General features: G+C 33.8%; 3 protein-coding genes and 1 non-coding gene across 4 annotated transcripts; all 4 read left to right on the top strand.

The window, feature by feature from the left end:
* The first annotated feature begins 5,198 nt into the window (after nt 1–5,198).
* LOC115965737 (germin-like protein subfamily T member 2) lies at nt 5,199–6,123 on the top strand. Its single transcript, XM_031085033.1, has one exon. The coding sequence runs from the start codon at nt 5,285–5,287 to the stop codon at nt 5,951–5,953; it is 669 nt and encodes a 222-aa protein (XP_030940893.1). The 5' UTR covers nt 5,199–5,284; the 3' UTR covers nt 5,954–6,123.
* Nucleotides 6,124–8,934: 2,811 nt separating this feature from the next.
* Nucleotides 8,935–15,178, top strand: LOC115965675 (germin-like protein subfamily T member 2). The gene is made up of 2 exons (XM_031084955.1): nt 8,935–9,316; nt 14,642–15,178. The coding sequence occupies exons 1-2, from the start codon at nt 9,024–9,026 to the stop codon at nt 15,015–15,017; spliced, it is 669 nt and encodes a 222-aa protein (XP_030940815.1). The 5' UTR covers nt 8,935–9,023; the 3' UTR covers nt 15,018–15,178.
* A 6,004-nt stretch (nt 15,179–21,182) lies between these two features.
* TRNAD-GUC lies at nt 21,183–21,256 on the top strand. Its single transcript has one exon. It is a non-coding gene; the product is annotated as a tRNA-Asp (tRNA).
* A 2,763-nt stretch (nt 21,257–24,019) lies between these two features.
* LOC115965506 (germin-like protein subfamily T member 2) lies at nt 24,020–24,905 on the top strand. Its single transcript, XM_031084751.1, has one exon. It carries the CDS (start codon nt 24,081–24,083, stop codon nt 24,747–24,749), a length of 669 nt encoding a protein of 222 aa, XP_030940611.1. The 5' UTR covers nt 24,020–24,080; the 3' UTR covers nt 24,750–24,905.
* Nucleotides 24,906–25,587: the final 682 nt, after the last annotated feature.

Raw genomic sequence — 25,587 nt, 5'->3', positions numbered from 1 at the left:
GTATTTCAACAAGTGATTATGAGTTTAGTGATTTAAGACTCCTCTCATGGTTCATTTGTTTGTTGTGGTTTTGTTACGGATTGCCAAAGGGGGAGATTGTTAGGGACATATTTTTGTAATTGGATAATCCTTTGACAAAACGCACTTTACTTGTAATTGGGTAGATTTAGGATGGGTTTAGTACTTCAAGAAACAAGTGTTTAAGTTTAGTATTGAAGTCATGCAAATCTGACCAAGAAATAAGTGAAGGAAGTGTTGTTCATTAAAGCTCGACAAAAGTCTCAACAGAATCCTTTCTATCGAGAATTACTTCTGAAGCTCGACAGAAGCTTGAGACAAGCTGTATCTGTCAAGAATTATGAAATCAGGATTTCCAGATCTGATTACACACATATCCTTGAGTATTTGTGTAGGGTTTTTTTTCTCATAACCCTAGACATATATAAAGATTATTTTAAAAGACGTCACAAAGTGATGCAAGGTGTTGCAAAAGAATAATCCATGCATATTGTGACTGGAGATAGAGTTTGCTTTAGTTCATCATATTCTCTGTAGAAGCTATTGCGTCTTTATGCTAAGGGTTTTGTGGCCTAAGAGCTTCCTAATCTTCATTGTTGATGAGCTGAAGAACTTTACAGCCAACATCTTCCTTAAGTTGGTGTGTTAGTCACATATTGGGATTCGTGCATCATTGGTTAGTCACGTACTGGGATTCGTGCATTGAATGAAGAGATTGCTGCAACAATATAAGTCCAATTGGGTATTAGGGTAAGGGTTCAACTATAGGTTGGTATTGGGTACTGAGATTCCTTTTACTTGTAACCGCTTGTGATTGATAATAGTGGATTCTCGGGAGTGGTGACTTTAAATTCACTCGGTGGGGTTTTGTTTCGGTAGTTTTCTCCATTCGTAAACAAATCACCTGTATCAAATTAAATTTCCGCTGCATTTAGTTATTTGGTAATTTGTTTGTGCTACCACACTATTGCATGTAATTTGACTAATTAATTAACTTGGGTAATTAATTAATTTGCCAAAGGGGTCAATTCATTTTAATTCAACAAAAAAATTTCATTCTCTTGAAAAGAGATTATTATATTTATAATTTCTCTTATCGTAGAAGTAGTTTCGAACTATTAATTGAATTTTGTTTACTAATATAGATACATGAGATTGAAATTACATATTTTTAAGACATTCCTAGGAGACTATATCATATTATAAATTTAATATTTAAAATAATATGTAGGAAAAAAGTAGAATTTATGTCTAAAATTGAACACTTCACCTATTGAATGAAAGAAAATAATTTGTCTAACAACATAAAGAGAATGTGATCAAACAATTATTTATTTATTTATTTTTACTATAGAACCTTTCATTTATTAAGATCTAATTGTCTTTAACTGGATCTTCATATCGCATTTTTGGTTCTACACTCATGTTGAGCATTCTCATTCGCTACATCATTATTCTTTTTATTATTTATTTTTTACTTTTAATTTTTTGATAATACTAAATATATAAATATATTAGCTTTACAAATTCATCTCAAGCAGTTTTAACTTTACATATTCATCTACTTTAGTTTTAATGTTATAACTAAATAATAAATTAATGAAAAATTAAAACAAAAATATTGTCTAAACATATTCATCTAGGGCGATTTTAATAGTTGATAGACACATTCAAATACATAGCCATAATTTTATTTTGATATAAAATCAAAATCTCACTTCCAAAATAACTAAGTATTATGTTAAAATAAAAAATTATAATGATCATATGTCTATAATGCATTGTATATCCCATAATAGGTCTCATTCTTCTACCCTTTCCCAAGAGTTGATGACTATTCATAACTATTACTTGACACCAAAGAAGCGTTCGACCCAATACTTTATTTCTCTCCTAGTTGATCCCGCTTTGACATTAGAAGTATATTGATTTTTACCCAATAATCGAATATTTTTGTTTTTAAATATTGCATATTTGATTCCATTTATAAATCTATTTTCTTTTCTATGAGAATTAGTCTCAATAAGAATGCTAGTTCTTTATATATGTGTGTGTGTATATATATATATATATATATATATAGAGAGAGAGAGAGAGAGAGAGAGAGAGAGAGAGAGAGAGAGAGAGAAGCGTCAAAATAAAAAAATATAGTCATAAGTCAAACACCAAATTATCCAAGTCATGCTATATAATAGAATAACATTATATTCTTGTAAACTATCTTTATATGTAATACAATAACATTTAACAATCACAAAAAAGAGAGAAGATAATAACTTAAAAACACAAAAACCAAATTGCATCAACCCAAAGTAAAATTCTAAAGAACACATAAATTCTTAAATCAAAAGTAGAGATATAAAAAAAAAAATTCACACAAAAATAAAACATGAGAGAGAGAGAGAGAGTATTAACCTTTTTCGTGTGGGAAAATATGTATAGAAATGGAGAGAGGATGACATACTTATAATAATAGAATGGGGATAAGAAGAGCCAAGCGAAAATAAAAGGAAGATGAATGGATAAATGAAGAGTGACATTAATGTTGAGAGTAGTGGAGAGATGAAAAGGTAAAAGAGAAATAATTGTTGGAAGTAGTGAAGAGAAATGAGAAATAAGTAGATGATGTGGCCACTAATATGGTTCAACAGGAGCATAGCAATAATAAATGATACGCTTTAGCTTTTAGAGAGAGAGATATATATATATATATATATATAAATTACAAGAGATTTTCTCTTATTGAGTTGAATATTGACTAGAGCAAAGACAAATGAGATTCTTTTCACCTAATGCTTTCAAGAATTCACCTGCATAATTCATCACCATTATCGCAACATGCACTTTACCATCTAACAAGAAGCATCAACATTTGCTTTCCAACAAGAGTAAGGTGCTCTTTCCCACTAGACTTGTCTAGAAATTTGCATGCAAAGTTGGGGATTAGGGGTCTTGGCTTCGAATCTCTGATAGTCCAAATGAATTTATTGAATCAAACCATCAAGATTGAGAGGCTCACTTGTTAGCATCAATTTATTTCTGAAGTTCCAAATCGTGTTCATGGTCACAGACTCACAGCCACTATAAGAAGAGTTTGATTTTTGGAAAGCCCTCCTTGTGATAACACACTATCTGGGATACAGAAGCCTTAATCAGACCAAGACTTGAGTCTACACCAACCTTGTTTATCTTTGGCCCAAAACTGATCTAAACCACACTAATCTTACCACATCATTTTTTCATTTTTTTTTTTTTGGGAGAATAACATCACAACTTAAAAACAAATGAACCTCAATTCTGCCTTTCTACCACATGAATACCACGTGCTGATGTGTCTTCTTCCCTCCCGATCTTTTCACTAATCCTGCTTTTAGGGGTAACAAGAAGCATCAACATTTTTAACCTTTTATGGAATATGCTTTGCCATAAGGATTTCCAAACGATGGTATGACAATTATTGAATCTGTGTTGTTTATCAGCCCAATATATGGACTTGACAAAAAAGAGTGGAGATCTCTCTCCGACCAAATCACATTTTCTTGTGTAAGGGAAGTTGGAAGAGGATTCTTGTAGGCACAGGATCCAAGGATCATTCCAAACTTTTATACTATGGCCTTGCCCTACAAGAAAACATCTAGGCCTAATAGAATTTCTTGTAGTAACCGATATCAGGAAAATGACATATTCAATGCTTGAGGTTCTCACTTTTCTGAGGCCTAAGAGAGGTGATTGGTAGAGAGCCGCATCCTCAATTTTAGAGAAACTGATTCTCATGCTCGAACCGACAACATTTTAGTTGGGCAAATAGCACTTGCCATTGCACCAAAATCTAGCCCCTTTTATTACTAATTCACAGGGAAACAAGAAATTCTTTTTAGAGAGTAAAAACTAAAATGAATGAGCAAAGTATATTTTGATAATAATTTACTTTATAGTGTGATGGGAAAATGTATTGCATACATTATAGAGATTCTTTTTAACAAAATATTGTTTTCAGTCTAAAAATTGACATGAAGTTCAGTTTTCATTCTTAAACTATCCAAAGTTGTTTCCCCCTAAACTATATTGATAACATTATACTTTATGTCATTAGTAGATTCCGTTAATTTTTTTATCCTATGTATCTAACTAAATGCTTGGGTGAAATTACTTAATTTGATGTGTAGCACTAATAAATAAATAGTTATTTCTCAAAAATAAATAAATAAAAAGTTATTTTAGAATCACAACTTTTGTTTCATAACTTTTTGTCACAACTTTGATGTTATCAATTGTAAATGATTGTCTATCACTTTCGCATAGATGCCCTGTTTTTTATCTATCACTTACAATCAACCACATTTGTGGCACAAACATTGTCCACAAATTTTCTCATAAACAAAACATTATTCAATGTGATCCATAGTCTGAAAGTAAATATGGCATGTGTTGAAATTGGATTACACATGATTGAAGAATCAACTGCCTTCTGGCATGAATTTTCACGCAATGGACGCTGCTACCAAACCTTGAAATATTTGGACCTTCGCAAGTCAAAATAAACAACGGATAATCGCATTGATTTGTTCAACTGAGCTACGCAGCTCCAAGGGGTATGGTTTAAGCCTAATAAATGGAAAACCGTAGTTGTTTAGGGAAAGTTGGTAACTTTCACAGATGACAAACCATGATGTATCTGCATAGTACTTCTTAGGAAACACACAATCGTGTAGTTACTGCTCACTGAAAAGAGGCTCAAGGTTGAAGGAGTCAATGAAATGAGACTGCAAAAGAACTAGGGCCCCATTCACATTCATGTCATAATAAAACCCTTTCCATTAAGTTATTGAATTGTTCCTTTACAGCCATCTACTTTAAGATTAGTTTAAAAGACTCTATTTTAAATTATTGTGATATTCATCTGACACTGTCAAAAATAGACAAATGTTCTAGACCATGAAAAAGATTTAGAAAATAACAAAGATTTTCCATTTTGCTATCTCTATCAAAGCTAATTGGTCCTTAACAGTGTCCAAGAGGGACACGATTTGCTAATAAATTTAAAAGATATTTTGACGACAGCCCGCCATCTTCAGTGGACTTTGTTGCTGCTTGTGTCACTTCCTATGTCTCTGCATCAGCAAAACTAAGAAGGCTATGGAGGTTTTCACATAGAAAGAGAGCTATATATAGAACCATGATCTTCATTCTTCAACCACAAAACCAACCTAAAAACTTATCTTTTGCAAATCTTGTACTGTCTAAAAAACAGGCGTTTCTAGCAGCCATGATGAAATCATCAAACTCACCCCTCTACCTGCTATCTTGCCTTCTAATGTTACTGCTTCTCCCGGTGCCTTCCCTATCAGCTGACCCTGATTCGTTACAGGACTTTTGTGTTGCAGATTTGAATGCATCCATATCAATCAACGGATTTCCTTGCATACCTGCCTCAAAAGTTAATGCAAGTGATTTTTTCTTTGATCTGAGCAAAGAGGGTGTCACTAACACATCAAACTTAAACTTCAGTGTCACTCCTGCAAACGTCCTTGCATTTCCTGCTGTTAACACTCTTGGGATTTCAATGAACCGTGTAGACTTTGGCCCTGGAGGACTTAATCCACCACACACTCACCCTCGTGCAGCTGAGATGGGTTTGGTTGTTGAAGGGAGCATACTTGTGGGGTTTGTGACAACTTCCAATGTGTATTACTCTAAGGTTTTGACTGCTGGAGAGGTCTTTGTCATTCCTACGGGACTTGTACACTTCCAAAAGAATGTTGGAAACGGGAAAGGTATTGTCTTCACTTCTTTCAATAGTCAAATGCCAGGGGTTGTGATTTCCTCAATAACTCTCTTTGGTTCACAACCCCCAATGCCTAATGAAGTGTTAACTCAGGCGTTCCAAGTAGACGATGCTGTTGTCAATAGCATTAAATCCAAATTTGGTTCTTAAGCCATGGCCTTCCTGATAAGGTCCCTTTGATTTGAAGATTGTGTAATAATACTTTTGAGATTACCTGCCTCCCTTTGTTGGGCTGTATTATTCAGGTTATCAGTGTATGTTGTTTTGATTATTGATTGATTTTATAAAAAATTGTATCGTTATTGATTGATTTTGTGATACCTATGTTGTAATGTTTATTGATGAATTTTATCATAAATGTTTCACTTGTGAGTTGAAGTACTGAGTTCTAAATAACACAATTGAATCTCCCTTACTGTAAAAAAATACCTTGAAGAATATACCTCTAAATTTGGATACAATAATCGAAAAGTGTCCTGTATCAAACCCCACGAACAATGACAGCAAATTGTCACGGAATATTTGTAGCTCAAGTTAATTTCCATTTAGTTTCATTTTAAGTGGAAAGTAATGATTCAAATTGGCTTTAATGGGTTCTCTCAAAAAAATAAAAATAAAAATAAATTGTCTCCTAAGGCATTTGTTAATTGCTCATTCAGTACTTCAACATTAGTTCTATTTTAACCAGTATGTAATTAGTAGTGGTGCTAATGATGTTAGTTTGAATTATTATATATAAAATATAGTTCGGCTAGGACATTGGAGATACTAAAATAGTTTTTCTTTGCAATTTTCATGATATTGGTTATGCCAAGTTTCTCATCATATTGCTATAACATATATAATTTTGAAAATCAGTATTGGATACTATATAGATAATATCAATTCACAATTATTGTTTGTGAACTTCTACTAAATATAACACAAAATAAAATAATACATTGGTCAAATAGAATCTCCTAAATTGAATGGGGATAGGTGCACGGGATCGTTCGGCTTAATTACAGTTTGTTACGTTCAATATTTTCGCATAGAAAATATTTGAATAGAAACAATATAAAAAATATGCTCATTAGTTCAGAGAAAAAATAACAATAAAAATCTAAACAATTTAATTTGTATGGAAAGCTAACAAAAGAAAAATCTAATTTTGATTCTAATTGAATTTTCTCTAAACTTTGGTTTAAAAAAGCAATATATATATATATATTACCTAATTAATGATGGACCGTACATAGTCATGGTATATTATATAAATGACTTATAAATTTGAATTGTTTTTAGTTATACAAAAAAAAAAAGGCTCATAAATATAAAATCATTCAAAATCTCTCTTCCTCTAATTTTATATATAGAGTTTGATATATGAATATGTTTTTTATGATTTATTTATATTGGACTCCTCATTTTCTATACTAAATTAACTTATTTGACACACAACTTAAAAAAACTTAGATAAGAAGGGAAATGTGGTGCAAAATTAAACTCTAATTGAAATTCAATGTTTACACTAAATCAACTCACTTAATATAATAATTTAAAAACTTAAATTAGATGGGACACATAGCGCAAAATTAGATTCTAATTGAATTCTAATTTGAAATCTAATTTAATTTTCTCTCAGCTTTGCCTATATATATGTAAGGACACGATTCCTGCGCGGCCCAGTGACATTTTCGGGTTCACGCGGGAGAGATCCCTCACAATACGATTTGTAGAGAGTGGGCTTGAAAAGCTTGGGCTTGGTCACGGGGGGATGGTCCGGTCTGGATTTCAGAAAGATCCCTGTGGAAAATGGACTGGGCCTAAACGTTTAAAGCCCCGCCATACTGCCACCTCTGAGAATGGGATCCTCGGACTTGATCTGAGGACCCTTGTGGTCCTTTCCGGCTGTCCAACGGAGGACTTTCTCTGTTCTGTGCATGGATCGTTCCGGCGATCTTCCTCATGAAGTCTCCTTTTTTCCTCCTCCTTGCTAGATTCACTTACTTCTCTTTTTATACTAGTGTGCGTTCGATGTCCTTCGTCCACGTGTAGGGTCAGTCTTTACAAATACTGACATTGGTCCCATCAGTCTAATCCCGGAATTGTTGGGGATGACTTGATAAAGCTGTAGAGTACGGTTCTGCCAGGCATTGGGCCTTATCCAGAAGGGTATTTAGGGTAATCGCCCCAAGGTATTTTGGATTTCCTTACGAATTTATCCCTTTATTCTGGGCGGATTATGGGCCTGCCGAGGACTAGACTGTCCTCGGCTGCCTCCCAAAAATTGGTCCGTGCTCGGCGTCATGGAGCTTGGGCCACAGTTCTCCTCGGATTGGGCCCTCGGACTTTCTAAGGGCAAATGGGCCTGGTCCACGAATTGCTGGGCCCCACAATATTTTTAAGGGGACAAAAGAGTAATTTTATAAAACAAAATTACTAAAATGAGTACCCATATATATAATAATATTTTAAAAAAATATATTTGGGGGGCCATTGCCCCCAAGTCCAACCATGGCTCCATCCATGCATGTAGTTACTGCTCATTAAAATAATCAATAATATTTTTAAGAGGACAAAAGTGTAATTTTATAAAACAAAATTATTAAAATTAATACTCATATATATATAATAATATATTTTTTTTTAAATATTTGGGGCACAAGTTCAACAATGGCTCCGTCCATGCATGTAGTTACTGCTCATTAAAAAGAAGCTCAAGGTTGAAGGAGTCAATGAATTGAAACTGCAAAAGAACCAGGGCCCCATTCACATTCATGTCAAAATAAAACCCTTTCCATTAAGTTATTGAATTGTTCCTATACAGCCATCTACTTCAAGATTAGTTCAGAAGACTATTTTAAATTATTGTTTTATTCATCTGACACTGTCAAAAATAGACATTTATTAAAAAGCTTTAGAAAATAACTAAGACATTCCATTTTGCTCTCTATCAAAGCTAATTGATCCTTTGACAGTTTCAAAGAGGGACACGATTTGCTAATACAAAATTTAAAAGATAATTTGACCAAAACACGCCATCTTCAGTGGACTCTGTTGCTGCTTGTGTCACTACCTATGTCTCAGCATCAGCAAAACTAAGAAGTCATTGGGGTTTTCACATAGAAAGAGATTTATATATAGAACCACGATATTCATTCTTCAACCACAAAACCAGCCAAAAACTCATCTTTTTTACAATCTTGTACTCTCTAAAAAACAGGAGTCTCTAGCAGCCATGATGAAATCATCAAACTCACCCCTCTACCTGCTATCTTGCCTTCTAATGTTACTGCTTCTCCCGGTGCCTTCCCTATCGGCTGACCCCAATTCGTTACAGGACTTTTGTGTTGCAGATTTGAATGCATCCATATCAATCAATGGATTTCCTTGCATACCTGCCTCAAAAGTTGGTGCAAGTGATTTTTTCTTTGATCTGAGCAAAGAGGGTATCACTAACACATCAAACTTAAACTTCAGTCTCACTCCTGCAAATGTCCTTTCATTTCCTGCTGTCAACACTCTTGGGATATAACGAAATGAAGAATTGAAAAACTGTATTTTCATTAATGAATTGAATGGATTACATAAACTATATATACTGATCTGTACAGGTGTGAACACACCAGCTAACAAACTAATAGAAATAACAAACTAACACACGTGCAAGCTACAGGACTAACTAACATTCTCACGTACCAACACTTAAGTAAATACCCATACACATTAAGCTACAAGTCGTATGTGCATTATACTTCTCTTGCATTGACCTGCCGTTTATGCTCTGCTTCAGAATCAACATCTTTATGTTCAGTGTTTTGATCCTCTGTATCCTTGACTTCTCTTCTGCTCTTGCTACTGATCTTGACTCTGTCACTTGAACTCTGATACTCCCCCTCAAGAGCAGCAGGGGTATGTATATTAAGCATTCCCATTCTACAAGTAAGAGTTGAAAATTGATTGTAATTCAGAGCTTTAGTAAGCAGGTCAGCTAACTGGCAGTTTGATCTAACATGATTCAACTTAATCACCTTTTCTAACACCTTATCCCTAACCACATGACAATCTATTTCTATGTGTTTTGTCCTCTCATGGAAGATTGGATTGGAGCCAATATGCAACGCAGCTTGACTGTCACAAAACAGCAGAGCCTCCTTTTCATGATTCACTCCAATGTCCTTGAGAAAGTATAAAATCCATACTATCTCACATGTTGTTACTGCCATGGATCTATACTCAGCTTCAGCTGAGGATCTTGATACTGTGGATTGTTTCTTGGACTTCCAAGATACTAGAGAATCACCAATGAAGATACTATAGCCAGTCACTGATCTTCGAGTGTCAGGACATGCAGCCCAATCTGCATCAGCAAATCCTTTCAGGTGCAGGTCTGTGCTAGAAGAGAACATGAGTCCTTTGCCTGGTTCACCTTTCAAATACTGCAACACTCTTTGTGCTGCACTCAGATGTGGTCTTCTTGGCTTGGACATAAACTGACTGAGTTTATGGACAGCAAAAGTGATGTCAGGTCTTGTGATTGTTAAGTACAAGAGCCTGCCCACAAGCCTTCTATAATGACTAGGATCCTTAAGTTCTTCTCCTTCAAACTTGCTCAGCTTTAAGTTGTGCTCCATGGGAGTCTTAGCACACTTACAGCCAAGCAATCTAGCATCACTGATTAGTTCAAGGGTGTACTTCCTTTGACAGAGAGCAATTCCTTTGTCTGATCTTGCAACCTCCAAACCAAGGAAATATTTCAAATCACCCAAATCCTTAAGCTTGAACTTATCATCCAGCATGACTTTAAATTTGTCCACTTCAGCCTTGTTATTGCAAGCTATTAAAACATCATCTACATAGACCAAAAGGATCATGAAAATGTCATCATGTCTTCTGGTAAACAAGGAGTAATCAGCTTTGGATTGGATGAAACCAAGCTGAATCAAGGTGCTTGAGAATTTGGCAAACCATTGCCTAGAAGCTTGCTTGAGGCCATAGATGGACTTATTGAGCTTACAAACAACCTCCCCCTGGCTGTGAAACCCCTGTGGAAGAGCCATATACACTTCTTCATCCAAGTCACCATGAAGAAATGCATTATTTACATCCAATTGGCTAAGAAACCAACCCTTAATGGCAGCAACAACAAGAACAATCTTGACAGATACCATTTTAGCCACGGGAGAAAAGGTTTCAAAGTAATCAATGCCCTCTTTCTGTGTGAAACCCTTAGCCACTAATCTGGCTTTATATCTCTCAATAGAGCCATCAGCCTTATACTTGATTTTGTAGACCCATTTGTAGCCAATGGAGCTCTTACCAGCAGGCAAGGGTGCCAAGGTCCAGGTGTTATTAGCTTCAAGAGCTGCTATTTCAGCAGCCATGGCAGCTTGCCATTGGGGATCAGACACGGCTTGATGGTAAAATTGAGGCTCAACAAGAGATGAAATGGCACAGCAATAGGCTTTATATGAGGGAGAAAGATGGTGATATGAGACATGAGAAGAAAGGGGATGTGCAGTACCTAATTGGGAAGAAGATAAAGGCTGGACAGAAGTAGCATAATTGCAATGAAAGTCCTGTAAATAAGAAGGTCTTGTAACAGATCTAGTGGACCTTCTAAGAGGGACAGGAGCTGCAATAGGATCAAAGGATGTTTCTGGAACTTCATCAAGTAGATCATCATCAATAGTATGATGCACTTGAATAATAGAATGAGGAGTGAGGGCAAGAGTTTTGGACAAAAGAGGATCATCATGTAAGTGAGAAACAGGAGAGACACATGGTAAAGGTAATGAAGTGAAAGGAATAGAGTGATTGGAAGAATGAACATAAGGGAAAATAGACTCATGGAAAACAACATCCCTAGAGACAAAAACAGCATGATTAGCAAGATCATAGAGCTTATAACCTTTGACATTACATGGGTAGCCAAGGAAAATACATTTTCTTGCCCTTGGTGAGAATTTGCTTCTATGATGAGCAATAGTAGAGGCAAAACACAGGCAGCCAAAGAATTTGAGGTGAGCATACTCAGGAGGCTTATGAAATAGAAGTTCAAAGGGTGTTTTGTCATTCAACAAGGGAGAAGGAAGTCTATTGATTAGATAGGCAGCAGTTAAGACACAATCACCCCAAAATTGCAAAGGAACTTGAGATTGAATTTGTAAAGCCCTAGCAATGGAAAGTAAGTGCTGGTGTTTTCTCTCCACAACAGAGTTTTGTTGTGGAGTATAAACACAGCTAGTTTGATGGATAATCCCATGGGAATTAAGAAAATTAGACATGGCAAATTCTTTGGCATTGTCAGTCCTAATGGATTTAATTTGTTGACCAAATTGTGTAGCAACCATAGTATAAAAGGATTGAAAAAGGGGCCTAACATCAGATTTGGATTTCATTAGGAAAAGCCAAGTGGCTCGGGTAGCATCATCCACAATGGTCAAAAAATATTTATAGCCATCCAAAGTAGGGATAGAATAAGGTCTCCAAACATCCATATGAACTAAATCAAAAGGACAAGCACAAATGTTATTATTGAAAGGAAAAGGTAATCTTTTAAGCTTGGCCATAGGACAAACTTGACAAGTCTTATTACAAAAGGATTGCAAAGATGGAATTTTGGAACCTAAAACTTTAAGTTTCATATCTGAAGGATGTCCTAGTCTTGCATGCCAAAGAAAAGAAGATGCAGAACTTGCAGTGGTGGTTGCAGAGAAAGGGAGGAAAGAAGCATTGAACTTGTGATTGCTTAAGTAATTAGCAAGTGAAGAGTGAGGAATGTGTTGTAGACTATCACACTGCAGCAAGTACAGCCCATCAACAGCCTTGCCCATCCCAATCGTTTTCCAAGGTAAAAGGTCCTGGATAAAACAATAATTTGAAAGGAAAACAAGGCAATAAGGCTGGGATAATGTGAGTGTACTGACAGAGAGCAGATTGAAGCTAAATGAGGGAACACAAAGAACATTAGTGAGGGTGAGTGAAGGGGAAAGGACAACAGTGCCTATATGAGTGACTTGAGCTGATTCCCCATTAGGCAAGTGAACCAAAGACTGTATTGTAGCAGTAATTGAAGTTAATAGATCAACTGAACAAACAAAATGGTCTGTAGCTCTAGTATCCAAAACCCATGTCCACTTATCATAAACTCTTCTATTTACTACTTGTGCAGAGAAAACACTGTGAGAGAAGTCAATACCTGACATTGGAGCACTAGCAGGTGTAGAAGATGATGCTATATTGACCATTGAAGCTTCTTTGACTGGAGCAGGGGGTGTAATGGATGAACCAGAAGCTCCAAATAGTGCAAAAAGCTGTTGGTACTGTTCTGGTGTAAAGGCAGTCTGATGGTGCATTGGTGAAGCAGCAATGGGTAATGCATCTGAAGACACTTGATGAGCCATAAATGGCTTATTCTTGAACTTAAAGCCTAGTGGAAAACCATGCTTTTTATAGCACTTCTCCACTGTGTGACCAGTTTTGCCACAATGTGTGCAAGTTGGTCTTTCCTTCCCTTTACCAGCATTACCAAGAAATGAACCAAGATGTTCATTGGACGACTTAGCAGCCAAAGCAGTAGAATCAACCTTAGCAAAGGATGTGTTAGGTACTGATCTTTGTGTCTCTTCTTGAATTAGCAATGAGTAAACTTTGCTAAGAGATGGAATAGGATCCATAAGCAAGACTTGAGATCGGACTTGGGAGAAAGAATCATTCAATCCCATTAAAAATTTCATGACAGATTCTCTTACTTGCAGATCAGTAAGCCTCTTGTTAATATTGCAAATACATTTACCACAGGTGCAAGAGGGAAATGGACTAAGGTTTTGTAATTGATCCCAAAATACCTTCAACTGAGTGAAGAAGTCAGTGATAGACATTTCTCCTTGATGAAGCTCTGCTATGTCCTTTTGAAGATTGAAAACTCTAGGTCCATTTGTTTGGGCAAAACGATTCTTCAAGTCATTCCAGATTTCTAAGGCAGTATCTTCATAAATGATGCTTGCTTCGAGCTTTGGTGAGACTGAATTGGTTAACCATGTCCCAACCATGTTGTCACATCTTATCCAGGCCTGCACATTCGAAGGAGTTGATACCAATGGTGATGAGAGAGTCAAAGTTCCATCAATGAACCCTAGCTTATTCTTGGTGAGTAAGGCTTTTCTTACTGCACGAGCCCAGGTTGAGTAGTTTTCACCACCTATCAATGGCTGTGTGACAAGAACTAAGCTTGGATTCTCTGCGTGATGTAAGAACAGAGGGTCATCCATTGGAGATTCTTGTGAAAATGAAGAAGATGGATTCACAGATGTGGAAGCATCTGTTGAACCATTTGCATTCGTAGCAGAAGCCATAGATGACGACAATGAAGAATAAGATTTCCTAAGAACTAAATTTCTCAAGAACAGAGAGATTTTCTTAGGAAAATTTGAGAAAGAAAGAAAATGCAAAAACCCTACAGGAATTTGGGAATTTGCTCTGATACCATATAACGAAATGAAGAATTGAAAAACTATATTTTCATTAATGAATTGAATGGATTACATAAACTATATATACTGATCTGTACAGGTGTGAACACACCAGATAACAAACTAACAGAAATAACAAACTAACACACGTGCAAGCTACAGGACTAACTAACATTCTCACGTACCAACACTTAAGTAAATACCCATACACATTAAGCTACAAGTCGTATGTGCATTATACTTCTCTTGCATTGACCTGCCGTTTATGCTCTGCTTCAGAATCAACATCTTTATGTTCAGTGTTTTGATCCTCTGTATCCTTGACTTCTCTTCTGCTCTTGCTACTGATCTTGACTCTGTCACTTGAACTCTGATATGGGATTGCAATGAACCGCCTAGACTATGGCCCTGGAGGACTTAATCCACCACACTCTCACCCTCGTGCAACTGAGATGGGTTTGGTCATTAAAGGGAGGATACCTGTGGGGTTTGTGACAACTTCCAATGTGTATTACTCTAAGGTTTTAACTCCTGGAGAGATCTTTGTCATTCCTAGGGGACTTGTACACTTCCAAAAGAATGTTGGAAAAGGGAAAGGTATTGTCTTCACTTCTTTCAATAGTCACATGCCAGGGGCTGTGATTCTCTCAACAACTCTCTTTGGTTCACAACCCCCAATGCCTAATGAAGTGTTAACTCAGGCCTTCCGAGTAGACAATTCTGTTATCAATACCATAAAATCTAAATTTGGTTCTTAAGCCAAGGCCTTCCTGTTAAGGTCCCCATGATTTGAAGATTGTGTGATAAGATGTTTGAGATTGCCTGCCCCCCATTTGTTGGGCTGTGTAATTCAGGTTATCAGTGTATGTTGTATTGATTATTGATTGATTTATAGAACTTTGTTATTTTTATTGATTGATTTTATGATACCTATGTTGTTATCTTTATAGATGAATTTTATGATAAATGTTTTCACCTGTGAGTTGAAGTATTGAGTTCTAAATAACACAACTGAATCTCCCTCGCTGTAAAAAAAATACCTTGAAGAATATACCTCTGCTCTGAATTCAAATACAATAATCTAAAAGTGTCCTGTATCAAACCCCACAAACAATAACGGCAAATTTCCATTTGGTTTCATTTTAAGTTGAGTAATTATTCAAATTGGCTTTAATGGCTTCTCTCAAAAAAATAAAAAATAAAAATAAATCGTCTCTTATGGCATTTGTCTATTGCTCATTCTGTACTTCAACATTAGTTCTATTTTAATGACTCCAAAATTTTGCATTATTTGAATTTATTTCATTACCATTATTGAAACATGTATTTGTACCAATTAGTAACATATTTAACAATGAAAAAGAAACTTTGGAAAGCAAAATTCTCTCATTACATAGTTTGGCATGAAATTGTATCAATTAGTAACTGTAACAATGAATTAGAATTTGTAACTAAGTTCCAGAAAGCAGAGTCCTTTGCTTACACGGCTTAAGAACTAATTCAACCTAGGAGATTCTATCTATGTACTAATACAATTAACTAAAATGTATCCATTAAGATGATACATAAAAGGATTAATGCATTTTCTACATATGATTTCATATTAAAATTTTAGGACATTAAAAGAGACTAGGAAACACACTTCAGCATCAAACGTGGAGAACCTAACAGCACAGCTGCCCTTTGATTATAAATGATTAAGTACCAATTCTTCTCTAATCTTCTTGCGCACTCAAGATTATGTTGCTCTTTCAAAACTACCACCAACCTGCATATGCATCCATTTAGGTTGTGCGCTTTGAGCGTATTCCCTCATTGCTTGTGATCCAAACATCATTCCAGAAGCATCAAATGACAGTGCACCAAGCTGAAACAGCAGATCAATTAGTTAGAAAAGTCCTACAGCATATAATTCCAAAATTCTTCTTTTTGGATCTGTGATACAATTAAAAAAGTGATATTCTGTTCACAAGAGGATAACTTAATATTCAAAGAAGATTCCCAAGAGTCTATCCACAGAAAAACTAATGAGCAAGAAAAAACGGACAAGCGTGATTTGGCCCTTGGGAATAAAATACAAGCCGACATGACAAATTGAACCTAAAGATATAGAAGCGTGATTTGTCCATGTACTTAGAGTATTTGATTTAAAGCACTGAAAGGGATTAATGAATTTGGGGTGGAAGAGTGCACCGATGTCCAAGAGTGGCACCAAATGGTGAGATGAGTTGGCATAATCATGCACACAGAAGCTCACATACATTTTGGAAGCTCTTGAAAGAACAAGTAAAGCAGAAAAAGAAGAATAATGTGAAGGGGAAAAATATATATTAAATAGGCCAAACAAACTATATTGGTCCTGAACCATGTGAGAACATTCAATTTCATCGTTAAACTACTGATTGTGTCAATTTAGTTGCTAAAGTTCTAACGAAGTTCAATGTTCCCACTTCTTGTCAACATTAACTACAGGAAGTTGTACTAATTTTTCCCCCTTCAAACTCTTTGTTCTTTGTATTAACAAGGATCAAAGCAAATTCACTCAATGTGAAAAGAATTTCACAGAAATCAATCAATTGCAAAATGTTGGAACTAAATTGAAACAATTAAAAGTTGATGGATGAAATTGAACTCTTAATATATCTAGGGACAAAAAAAGTAGCTTGCCAAAAAGAGAAAGGGGGGGGTGGGGGGGTTAAATCAGGGATGGCTTTATTGTAGATGTGAACGAATGTGTGGGTGCGGTTCTTTTAATCAACCCAGTTATTTAGAAATAGCCACACTTTAGATCAATATCAACATATCAGAAATTCATATATTCATTTTTCCTGTAACAAAGTATGAAGTAGTTAAGGTGCCACTATATGTTATTCAGAGAGCCAAACTAAGGCCGACTTACACAGCAACAAAAAAAAAAATTCTGAAGGCATTAACAGTCCAATGGAATATATAAGGAAATAGGATATGAGAGTGGTGGCATAAATCTAAAAATTTAATAACACATTGAAGGGCAGCTTCAAGCTGCGCCATAAAAAACTTTGGTTAGAAATTCAATTTTTCACTTTTTATAAAAATTTTGTGAAATAGAAACACCTATTGAAGTTGCAAAGAAACAATGACTGGCATAAGAAAGTAAAACAGACATATGACTATTTAGCAGTCAGATTAAGGTGTGAGTGTAAATTATGATTCAACAAAATTAATAGGTTACTATAGTTTCTCTCATTCTTAAAATCATATCTTTAACTTTTGGCAGAACAATAACTTTATCTTAGAATTATAGAAGCATTAAAAGAGATTTTCTGTTATTGAGTTGAAAATTGACTGGAGCAGAGACAAATGAGATTCTTTTCACCCAATGCTTTCAAGAATTCACCTGCGTAATTCATCGCCATTATCGCAACATGCACTTTACCCATCTAACAAGAGGCATCAACATTTGCTTTCCACCAATAGCAAGGTAATCTTTCCCACTAGACTTGTATCGAAATTTGCATGCAAAGTTGGGGTTTAGGGGTCTTGGCTTCGAATCTCTGATAGTCCAAATGAATTTATTGATTCAAACCATCAAGATTGAGAGGCTTACTTGTTAGAATCACTTTATTTCTTAATTTCCAAATCATGTACATGGTCACAGCTACAATAAGAAGAGTTTGATCTTTGGAAAGCCCTCCTTGCAATGACTCACTATCTAGGATTCAAAAGCCTTAATCAGAACAAGACTTAAGTCTACACTAGCCTTGTTTGTCTCTCAAAACTGATATAAACCACACTAATCTTACCACATCACTTTTTTCTTTTTCTTTTTTTGGAGAAGAACATCACAACTTAAAAACAAGTGAACGTCAATTCTGCCTTTCTACCACATAGATACCATGTGCTGATGTGTATTCTTCCCTCCCAATCTTTTCACTAATCTTGCTTTTAGGGGTAAAAAGAAGCATCAACATTTTTAACCATTCATGGAATATGCTTTACCATAAAGATTTCCAAAAGGAGGTATGAGAATTATTGAATCTGTGCTCTTTATCAGCCCAATATTATGCGGACCTGACCAAAAAGAGTGGAGATCTCTCTCCGACCAAATCACGTTGTCTTGTGTAAGGGAAGTAGGAATAGGATTCCTGTAGCCACAGGATCCAAGGATCATCCCAAACGTTTATACTGAGGCCTTGCCCCAGAAGAAAGCATCTACCCCTAATAGAATTTCATGTAGTAACCAACGCCACGAAAATGACATATTCAATACTCGAGGTTCTCACTTTTATGAGACTCAAGAAAGGTGATTGGCAGACAGCCGTATCCTAAATTTTAGAAAAATCAATTCTCGTGCTAGAACCCACAACATATCAATTAGGCTAATAACACTTGCCATTGCACCAAAATCTGGCTCCTTTTATTACTAACACACTGGAAATAAGAAATTCTATTTAGAAATTAAAATGTAAAAATGAATGAGCAAAGTATATTTTGATAATAATTTTACTTTATAGTGTGAAGGAAAAATGTATTGCATATTTGCATACATTGTAGAGATTATTTTTAACAAAATATTGTTTTCAGCTTTAAAATTGACATGAAGTTCAATTTTCTTCCTTAGACTATCATTAGATTTTCCACCCTAAACTATTAAAAACATTATCATTTATGTCATTAGCACATTCCGTTAATTTTTTTATCCTATGTATCTAACAAAATGCTTGGGTGAAATTACTTAATTTGACATGCAACACTATTAAATAAAGAATTTCTCTAGGATCACAAATTTTGTGCCCTAATTTTTTGTCACAACTCTCATCAACTGTAAATAATTGTCTATCATTTTCACGTGGACCTCCCACATTTATCTATCACTAGTCGCATACCCACGCATTGCGCAAAATAATTTTTTTAGGATAGTCTCATTAAATATTTTATTAATACTATAATTTTAGTTATTAACCATTAGTTTATAAGTTAATAAAAACCTTAAATATACCTTTTTTTACCTTTATACACACATATATATAGTGAATCTTTACACATACCTTTAAGAAAACTTTATATATTCCATTTTTTTGGGTGCGTAAAATTATAGACTATTACTCTATAATGATAGTGACTAATTAAAATTTTTTTTTTAGTGATCTCATTTGTAGCACTTCTTACCATTATTATATATTTACTAACTGATGATTTGCATAACAAAGACAATAAATAAGAGGTAGCATTTTTCATTAGATTTTCGAAAGTAATAGTTTATGAAAATTATATATATATATATATAATAAATAAGGTTAAATGAAATGTCAAAAAATGGATTTTTAAATTTTCTATCTTTATTTCTTATGTAATTTCTACTACTATCAGAGAACATCTCTTTTTTAGTTATGATTAATATGGTTTCCATAGTTAGAGTTTGATTAGTTTTAAATTTAAATTTGGTACTATGATTGTATTTAATTGTTGATTGTTGATTTAATTTTTTAAGTGAATTTAATGGTTTATGTTACTACACTGTAAAGTTTTTAATGTTTTCCACATGGTAATCTCTATTTTATTTTTTTACTTCTCCATACAACCTCTTTGTTTTCCAATCAACGATTACTAATTGACGTTTGGTTTTTTTTCTTTATCTACTCTTTATTACTTTGTATTGGTTTTTTTCTATACCAACTCTCTCTCTCTCTCTCTATCTCTCTCTCCATTGGCAACCTATCATTTTCCAAAATTTGATGATGATTCTATAACATTAAATATGAATTATTAGTTTTTTTTTTTTAATTTAGTGATTCTAACTTGATTTTTTTTTTTTCCTTCCTTTGATGCATTGGCTGTGAGAATAAGTGTTTCCCTAGCATTACTCCACTTAATGTGGACAATTTTATTTATTTAATTTAAGCAAAATATTTTTTTTTTAATTTTTTTTTTTAAAAATGAGTGGAAATATAAATAATTTAATGATATATATGGGGGATGTGGCTGAATTTAAATGTTAAATAAAATTATATGAGAAAAAAATAAAAATAAAATACATAAAAATAAACATTAACTTATCCAAATAATTCTATGTAATATAATAATAGTACATTCTTATATACTATTTTTAATTATTTATAATGCAATATGATAATATTTAACAATCAAAGTCATAAAAAAATAAAATAAAAACTTAAAACACAAAACTAAATCCCATCAACCAAAATAGAGTTCTAAAGAATACAAAACTTTATCAAGCAAAAATAGAGATGCAAGAAAAATAAAAATAAAAATCCACCAAAAAATTGAGGGAGAAAGAGTGGAAAATAACCACCTTTTTGTGAGAGAAAATTATGTAAAGAATGGAAGAGTGAATGACAAATTTATACTAAGAGGATGATAATAAAAAGAAGAAAGAAATAAAGGAAGATAAAAGGAAAGAGGAAGAGTGATATCAAGGTAGAATGTTTGGAGAGATGAAAAGATAAAGAGAAGGAGAAAGGTTGGAGAAAGTGTAAATGTTAAAAAAAAAATAGTACAATTTGATGAGCACAATTTTCTTTTATTTGAATTTAAGTAAAATATTACAGTTTTTATTTTTTAAAACAAAAAGAGAGAGAAAATATAAATAATTTAATGATAAAGAGGATGTGGTTGAATTTCAATATTGACTGGGCACCCCCCCCCCCTTTTTTCTTTTGATATCCCCGAGCGGCTTAAAGGCATTTTTCCAAATCCAATTTGGAAAAAAAAAAAATTAGAATTTCGGATTATACAGAGGAAAATAAAAAGGAAAGTGAGAAAACAGAGGAGGACAAAAGAGAAAAATACAACAGAGATGAGAAAACTCGTATAGAAATATATCATGCGGATTTATGTTACAATACGACTATTCTAATCTAAATAAAATAGAAAGGGTTTGAATGAAATCATAAGAATATGTATGATGTATACTTTATTTGCTTGGGATTGTAGTTCAATTGGTCAGAGCACCGCCCTGTCAAGGCGGAAGCTGCGGGTTCGAGCCCCGTCAGTCCCGACGGATCCAAATACAATAAAAAAAATACATCAATTGAGTAAAATAGAAGAGAAGAAACAAATAAGAAAAATTAAAAGATATAACAATAAACACTAAATTATCCAAATTATGCTATGTAATGGAATGCTATTTAGTTTTATCCACTATCTTTAATTTTTTATTATGTAATCGGATAAAATTTAACAATCAAAGAGAAAAATAATAATAATAATAATAATAATAACATAAAATACAAAACTAAATCGTATCAACCTAAATTAGAATTCTTAAAAACACAAAAATTTATCAAACTAAAGCGGAGATGCAATAAAAAAAAAATCCACCAAAACATTGAGGGGAAAAAGAAAAAAAAAACCCTTTTTGTGAGAGAAAACTATACAAAGAATGAAAAAGAGTGACAAATTTATAGTAGGAGGGAAGGGATAAGAAGAGACAAATAAAGGAAGATGAAGAGAAAGATGAATAGAAATATTAAAGTAGAAGGTAGTGGGGAGATGAAAAGGTGAGGGAAGAAGAAAAGTTGAAGAAAGTGTAAATATTTAAAAAAATAAGTGAATGTAAAAAAAATTATAGGAAAATTGGAAATAAAAAAGAAATATATATAGATGTTAAAACCGACAAAGATGAATATGTAAAGTCAATAATCTATTTATATTTTTTTTTGTAAAAAAAAAGGAATAAATAATAATTATTTGGCAAATGACGTGACGATGAGGTGGCGCAGCAGGAGTTTAGCAGCAATAAATACCACATTTCAGCTTTTAGTAATATATAGATTTACAATCAATCACATTAAAGATATGACAAAAGTAAGTTGTGGCACAAAAATTGTCCACAAATTTTCTAATAAATAAATAAAACATTCATCACTGCGATCTATAGTCTGAAAGTAAATATGGCGTGTGATGAAATTGGATTACACATGATTGAATTCATGACTCAGTCTTTTTGCTGATTTTTCTGCCATGAATTTTGCTGGAAGCTGATACCGAATCTTGAATAATTTGGACCTTTACAAGTCAAAATAAACAATTGATAATTGCATTGATTTGTTCAAATGAGCTATGCAGCTCCATGGGGTATGGATTAAGATTAATAATTGGAAAACCGTAATTGTTCAAGGAAAGCTGGTAACTTTCACAGATGACAGACCATGATGTATCTGCAGTCATGTATCATCATAGAACTTCTTTGAAAACACAGTCATGTAGTGATAGTGTGATACTGCTCATTGAAGAGAGGTTCCCGGGACCACCATATGGAAATTTTGTTAACTTTTAAATTATGTAGCTAATCAGCCTCTTTTTTTTAATTATCTAGTAAAATCCTACTCTTTTGAAACTCAACATTGTTGATGTTTAGTTTTAATTGGAACTTAAGTTCTATATATATTTTTAAGTGGAACTATTGAGTTTTGCGCAAAACTTTCAAAGAAAATAATTTAGTAACAAAATATGCAGAGAACACGATATTCGAGTTAAAAAAACAAAAAAAAAAAAAAAAAAAAAGAGGTATTTTACTGTATAATTTGAAAAATTGGTTGTTTGACTACATTAATTAAAAATTAAGTATATTTGGCCATTTTTGCCTAAATATAGATATGGACTAGGTCTCTTCCCACATACCCGACCACTATAACGAGTAAAGACTCCTAAAAAAAAAAAAAAAGACTACAGTTCTCCATAAAGAGCCAAAATTTCCAAGGTTGAAGGAGTCAATGAATTGAAATTGCAATAAGTACCAGACCCAGTCAAATTCATGTCATAAAATGACAAAACCCTTTCCATTTAGTCATTGAATTATTAATTTACAGCCATTTACTCCAAGATTAGTCAAAAATCGCCTCTCTTTTAAATTATTGAATTGTCCATCTGACAAAGTGTCAAAAAAAAACTAATGATCTAGAAAATAATTAAGGGTCCGTTTGGTTGGAGGGGTGAAAAAGTGAGAGAATAGAAAAAAATTTATTTTCTCTCATTTTTGTTTGGTTGAGAGTAGAAAAGTGAAAGAATAAAAAAAAAAATGAGTTTGAATAAATTTACTCATATAGCCCTGTTAAAAAATGATGTCAAATTATTATTAAAAAAAAAAAAAAGTGATAAATAACCACACAAAAAAGAGCAATCACCCAAAATTTTTTATAAAAATAAAAACATGTTAAAAAAAATCACATCCAGTAAAAATATAAACTATCACGCCCAAGACCTGAAAAAAAAAAAAAAAAAATGATGCAACTGGCAAAGTGATTGCCAAAAAAAGATAAAAAATTAAAGTGAGGATATTTGTGTAAATTATATCATTCATCATTTTTTTCCTCGCAATTTTCCTTTTAAATTAGGAGGATAAAAAAATGTGGGCTCAGAGGGATTATTTTCCTTTCTATTTTCTTTCTTATTTTCTCTCATAAACCAAACAGTAAAAAATTGTCATTTTTCACCTTATTTTTCTCTACCTATTTTTCATCCACTTTGTTTTCACATAAACCAAACATACTCTCAGATTTTTCCATCTTGCTATCTTTATCAAAGACAACTGATCCTTCAACAGTTTCCAAGCTGAACACCATTTGCGAATACAAAATTAAATGATATTTTGACGACTGGTCACCTTTTTCAGTTGACTTTGTTAATTGCTACTTGTGTGACTTCCTATGTCTGCATCAGCAAAACTAGCAAGGAAGACTATTGGGATTGTTTTCACATAGAAAGAGTGTTATATATAGAACCATTATCATCATTCTTCAACCACAAAACCAACCCAAGACTTTTATCTTTTACAATTTTGTATACTCTCTAATAAACAGGAGCTTGTAGCACTAGCAGCCATGATAAAATCATCAAACTCAGCCCTCTACTTGCTATCTTGCCTTACAGTGTTGCTGCTTCTCCCGGTGCCTTCCCTATCGGCTGACCCTGATCAATTACAGGACTTTTGTGTTGCAGATTTGAAAGCATCCATGTCGATCAATGGCTTCCCATGCAAACCAGCCTCAAAAGTCAGTGCAAGTGATTTTTTCTTTGATCTGAGCAAAGAGGGTGTCACTAACACATCAAATTTAAACTTCAGTATCACTTCTGCAAATGTCCTTACATTCCCTGCTGTCAACACTCTTGGGATCGCAATGAACCGTGTAGACTACGGCCCAGGAGGACTCAATCCACCACACTCTCACCCTCGTGCATCTGAGTCTGGTGTGATCATTAAAGGGAGAGTACTTGTGGGGTTTGTGACAACTCAGAATGTGTATTACTCCAAGGTTTTGAAACCTGGTGAGATTTTTGTCATTCCTAGGGGACTTGTACACTTCCAAAAGAATGTTGGAAAAGGGAAAGCTCTTGCATACACCTCTTTCAACAGTCACTTGCCAGGGGCTGTGACTCTCGCAACAACTCTCTTTGGTTCACAACCATCAATGCCTAATGAAGTGTTAACTCAGGCCTTCCGAGTAGAAGATTCTGTTATCAATACCATAAAATCTAAATTTGGTTCTTAAGCCAAGGCCTTCCTGTTAAGGTCCCTTCGATTTGAAGATTTTGTAATTAGATGTTTGAGATTGCCTGCCTCCCATTTGTTGGGCTGTGTAATTCAGGTTATCAGTGTATGTTGTTTTAATTATTGATTGATTCTATAAAATTTGTTGCTTTGATTATGCCTTGTTATGTTTATTGATGAATTTTATGATAAATGTTTTCACCTGTGAGTACAAGTATTGAGTTCTAAATAAAACAACCGAATCTCCCTCGCTGTTAAATAAGATACCTTGAAGAATATACCTCTGAATTCTGATACAATAATCCAAGTGTCCTCTGTCAAACCCCCACATACAATGCCAGCAAATTGTCACAAAGTACTTACAACTCAAATTAATTTTCATCTGGCTTCATTTTTAAGTAGAAAGTAATGATTTAAATTGTCTTTAATGGCTTCTCTTAAAAATAATAAATAAATAAAAATCTTCCATGGCATTTGTCAATTGTTCATTCTGCACTTCAACATTAGTTGCAGTTTAATGACTCCAAAATTTTGCATTTTATTTGAATTTATTTCATTACCATTATTGAAACATGAATTTGTACCAATTAGTAACATATTTAACAATGAAAATGAAACTTTGGAAAGCGCAATTCTCTCATTACACAGTTTGGCATGAATTGTATCAATTAGTAACATACTGTAACAATGAATAAGAATTTGTAACTAGTTCCAGAAAGCAGAGTGTAAGCACTTAAGAACTAAATCAACCTAAGAGATTCTGTCTGCGTACTAATACAATTGACGAAAGTGTATCCAGTAAGATGATACATAAAAAGATTAATGCATTTCTACATATG

Source organism: Quercus lobata, chromosome 10 (assembly GCF_001633185.2).
Source record: "Quercus lobata isolate SW786 chromosome 10, ValleyOak3.0 Primary Assembly, whole genome shotgun sequence".
In the NCBI taxonomy this organism is placed as follows: Eukaryota; Viridiplantae; Streptophyta; class Magnoliopsida; order Fagales; family Fagaceae; genus Quercus; species Quercus lobata.
Note: the sequence above shows the minus strand (reverse complement) of the source record. Positions and strands in the feature narration are given on the sequence as shown.

Excerpts from the sequence above, each read along its gene's own strand:
- LOC115965675 (XM_031084955.1), top strand. The coding sequence starts at position 9,024 with ATGATGAAATCATCAAACTCACCCCTCTACCTGCTATCTTGCCTTCTA. Across the intron at positions 9,317-14,641 it reads GCTGTCAACACTCTTGGGAT|TGCAATGAACCGCCTAGACT; the intron begins ATAACGAAATGA and ends CTGATATGGGAT.
- LOC115965737 (XM_031085033.1), top strand. The coding sequence starts at position 5,285 with ATGATGAAATCATCAAACTCACCCCTCTACCTGCTATCTTGCCTTCTA.
- LOC115965506 (XM_031084751.1), top strand. The coding sequence starts at position 24,081 with ATGATAAAATCATCAAACTCAGCCCTCTACTTGCTATCTTGCCTTACA.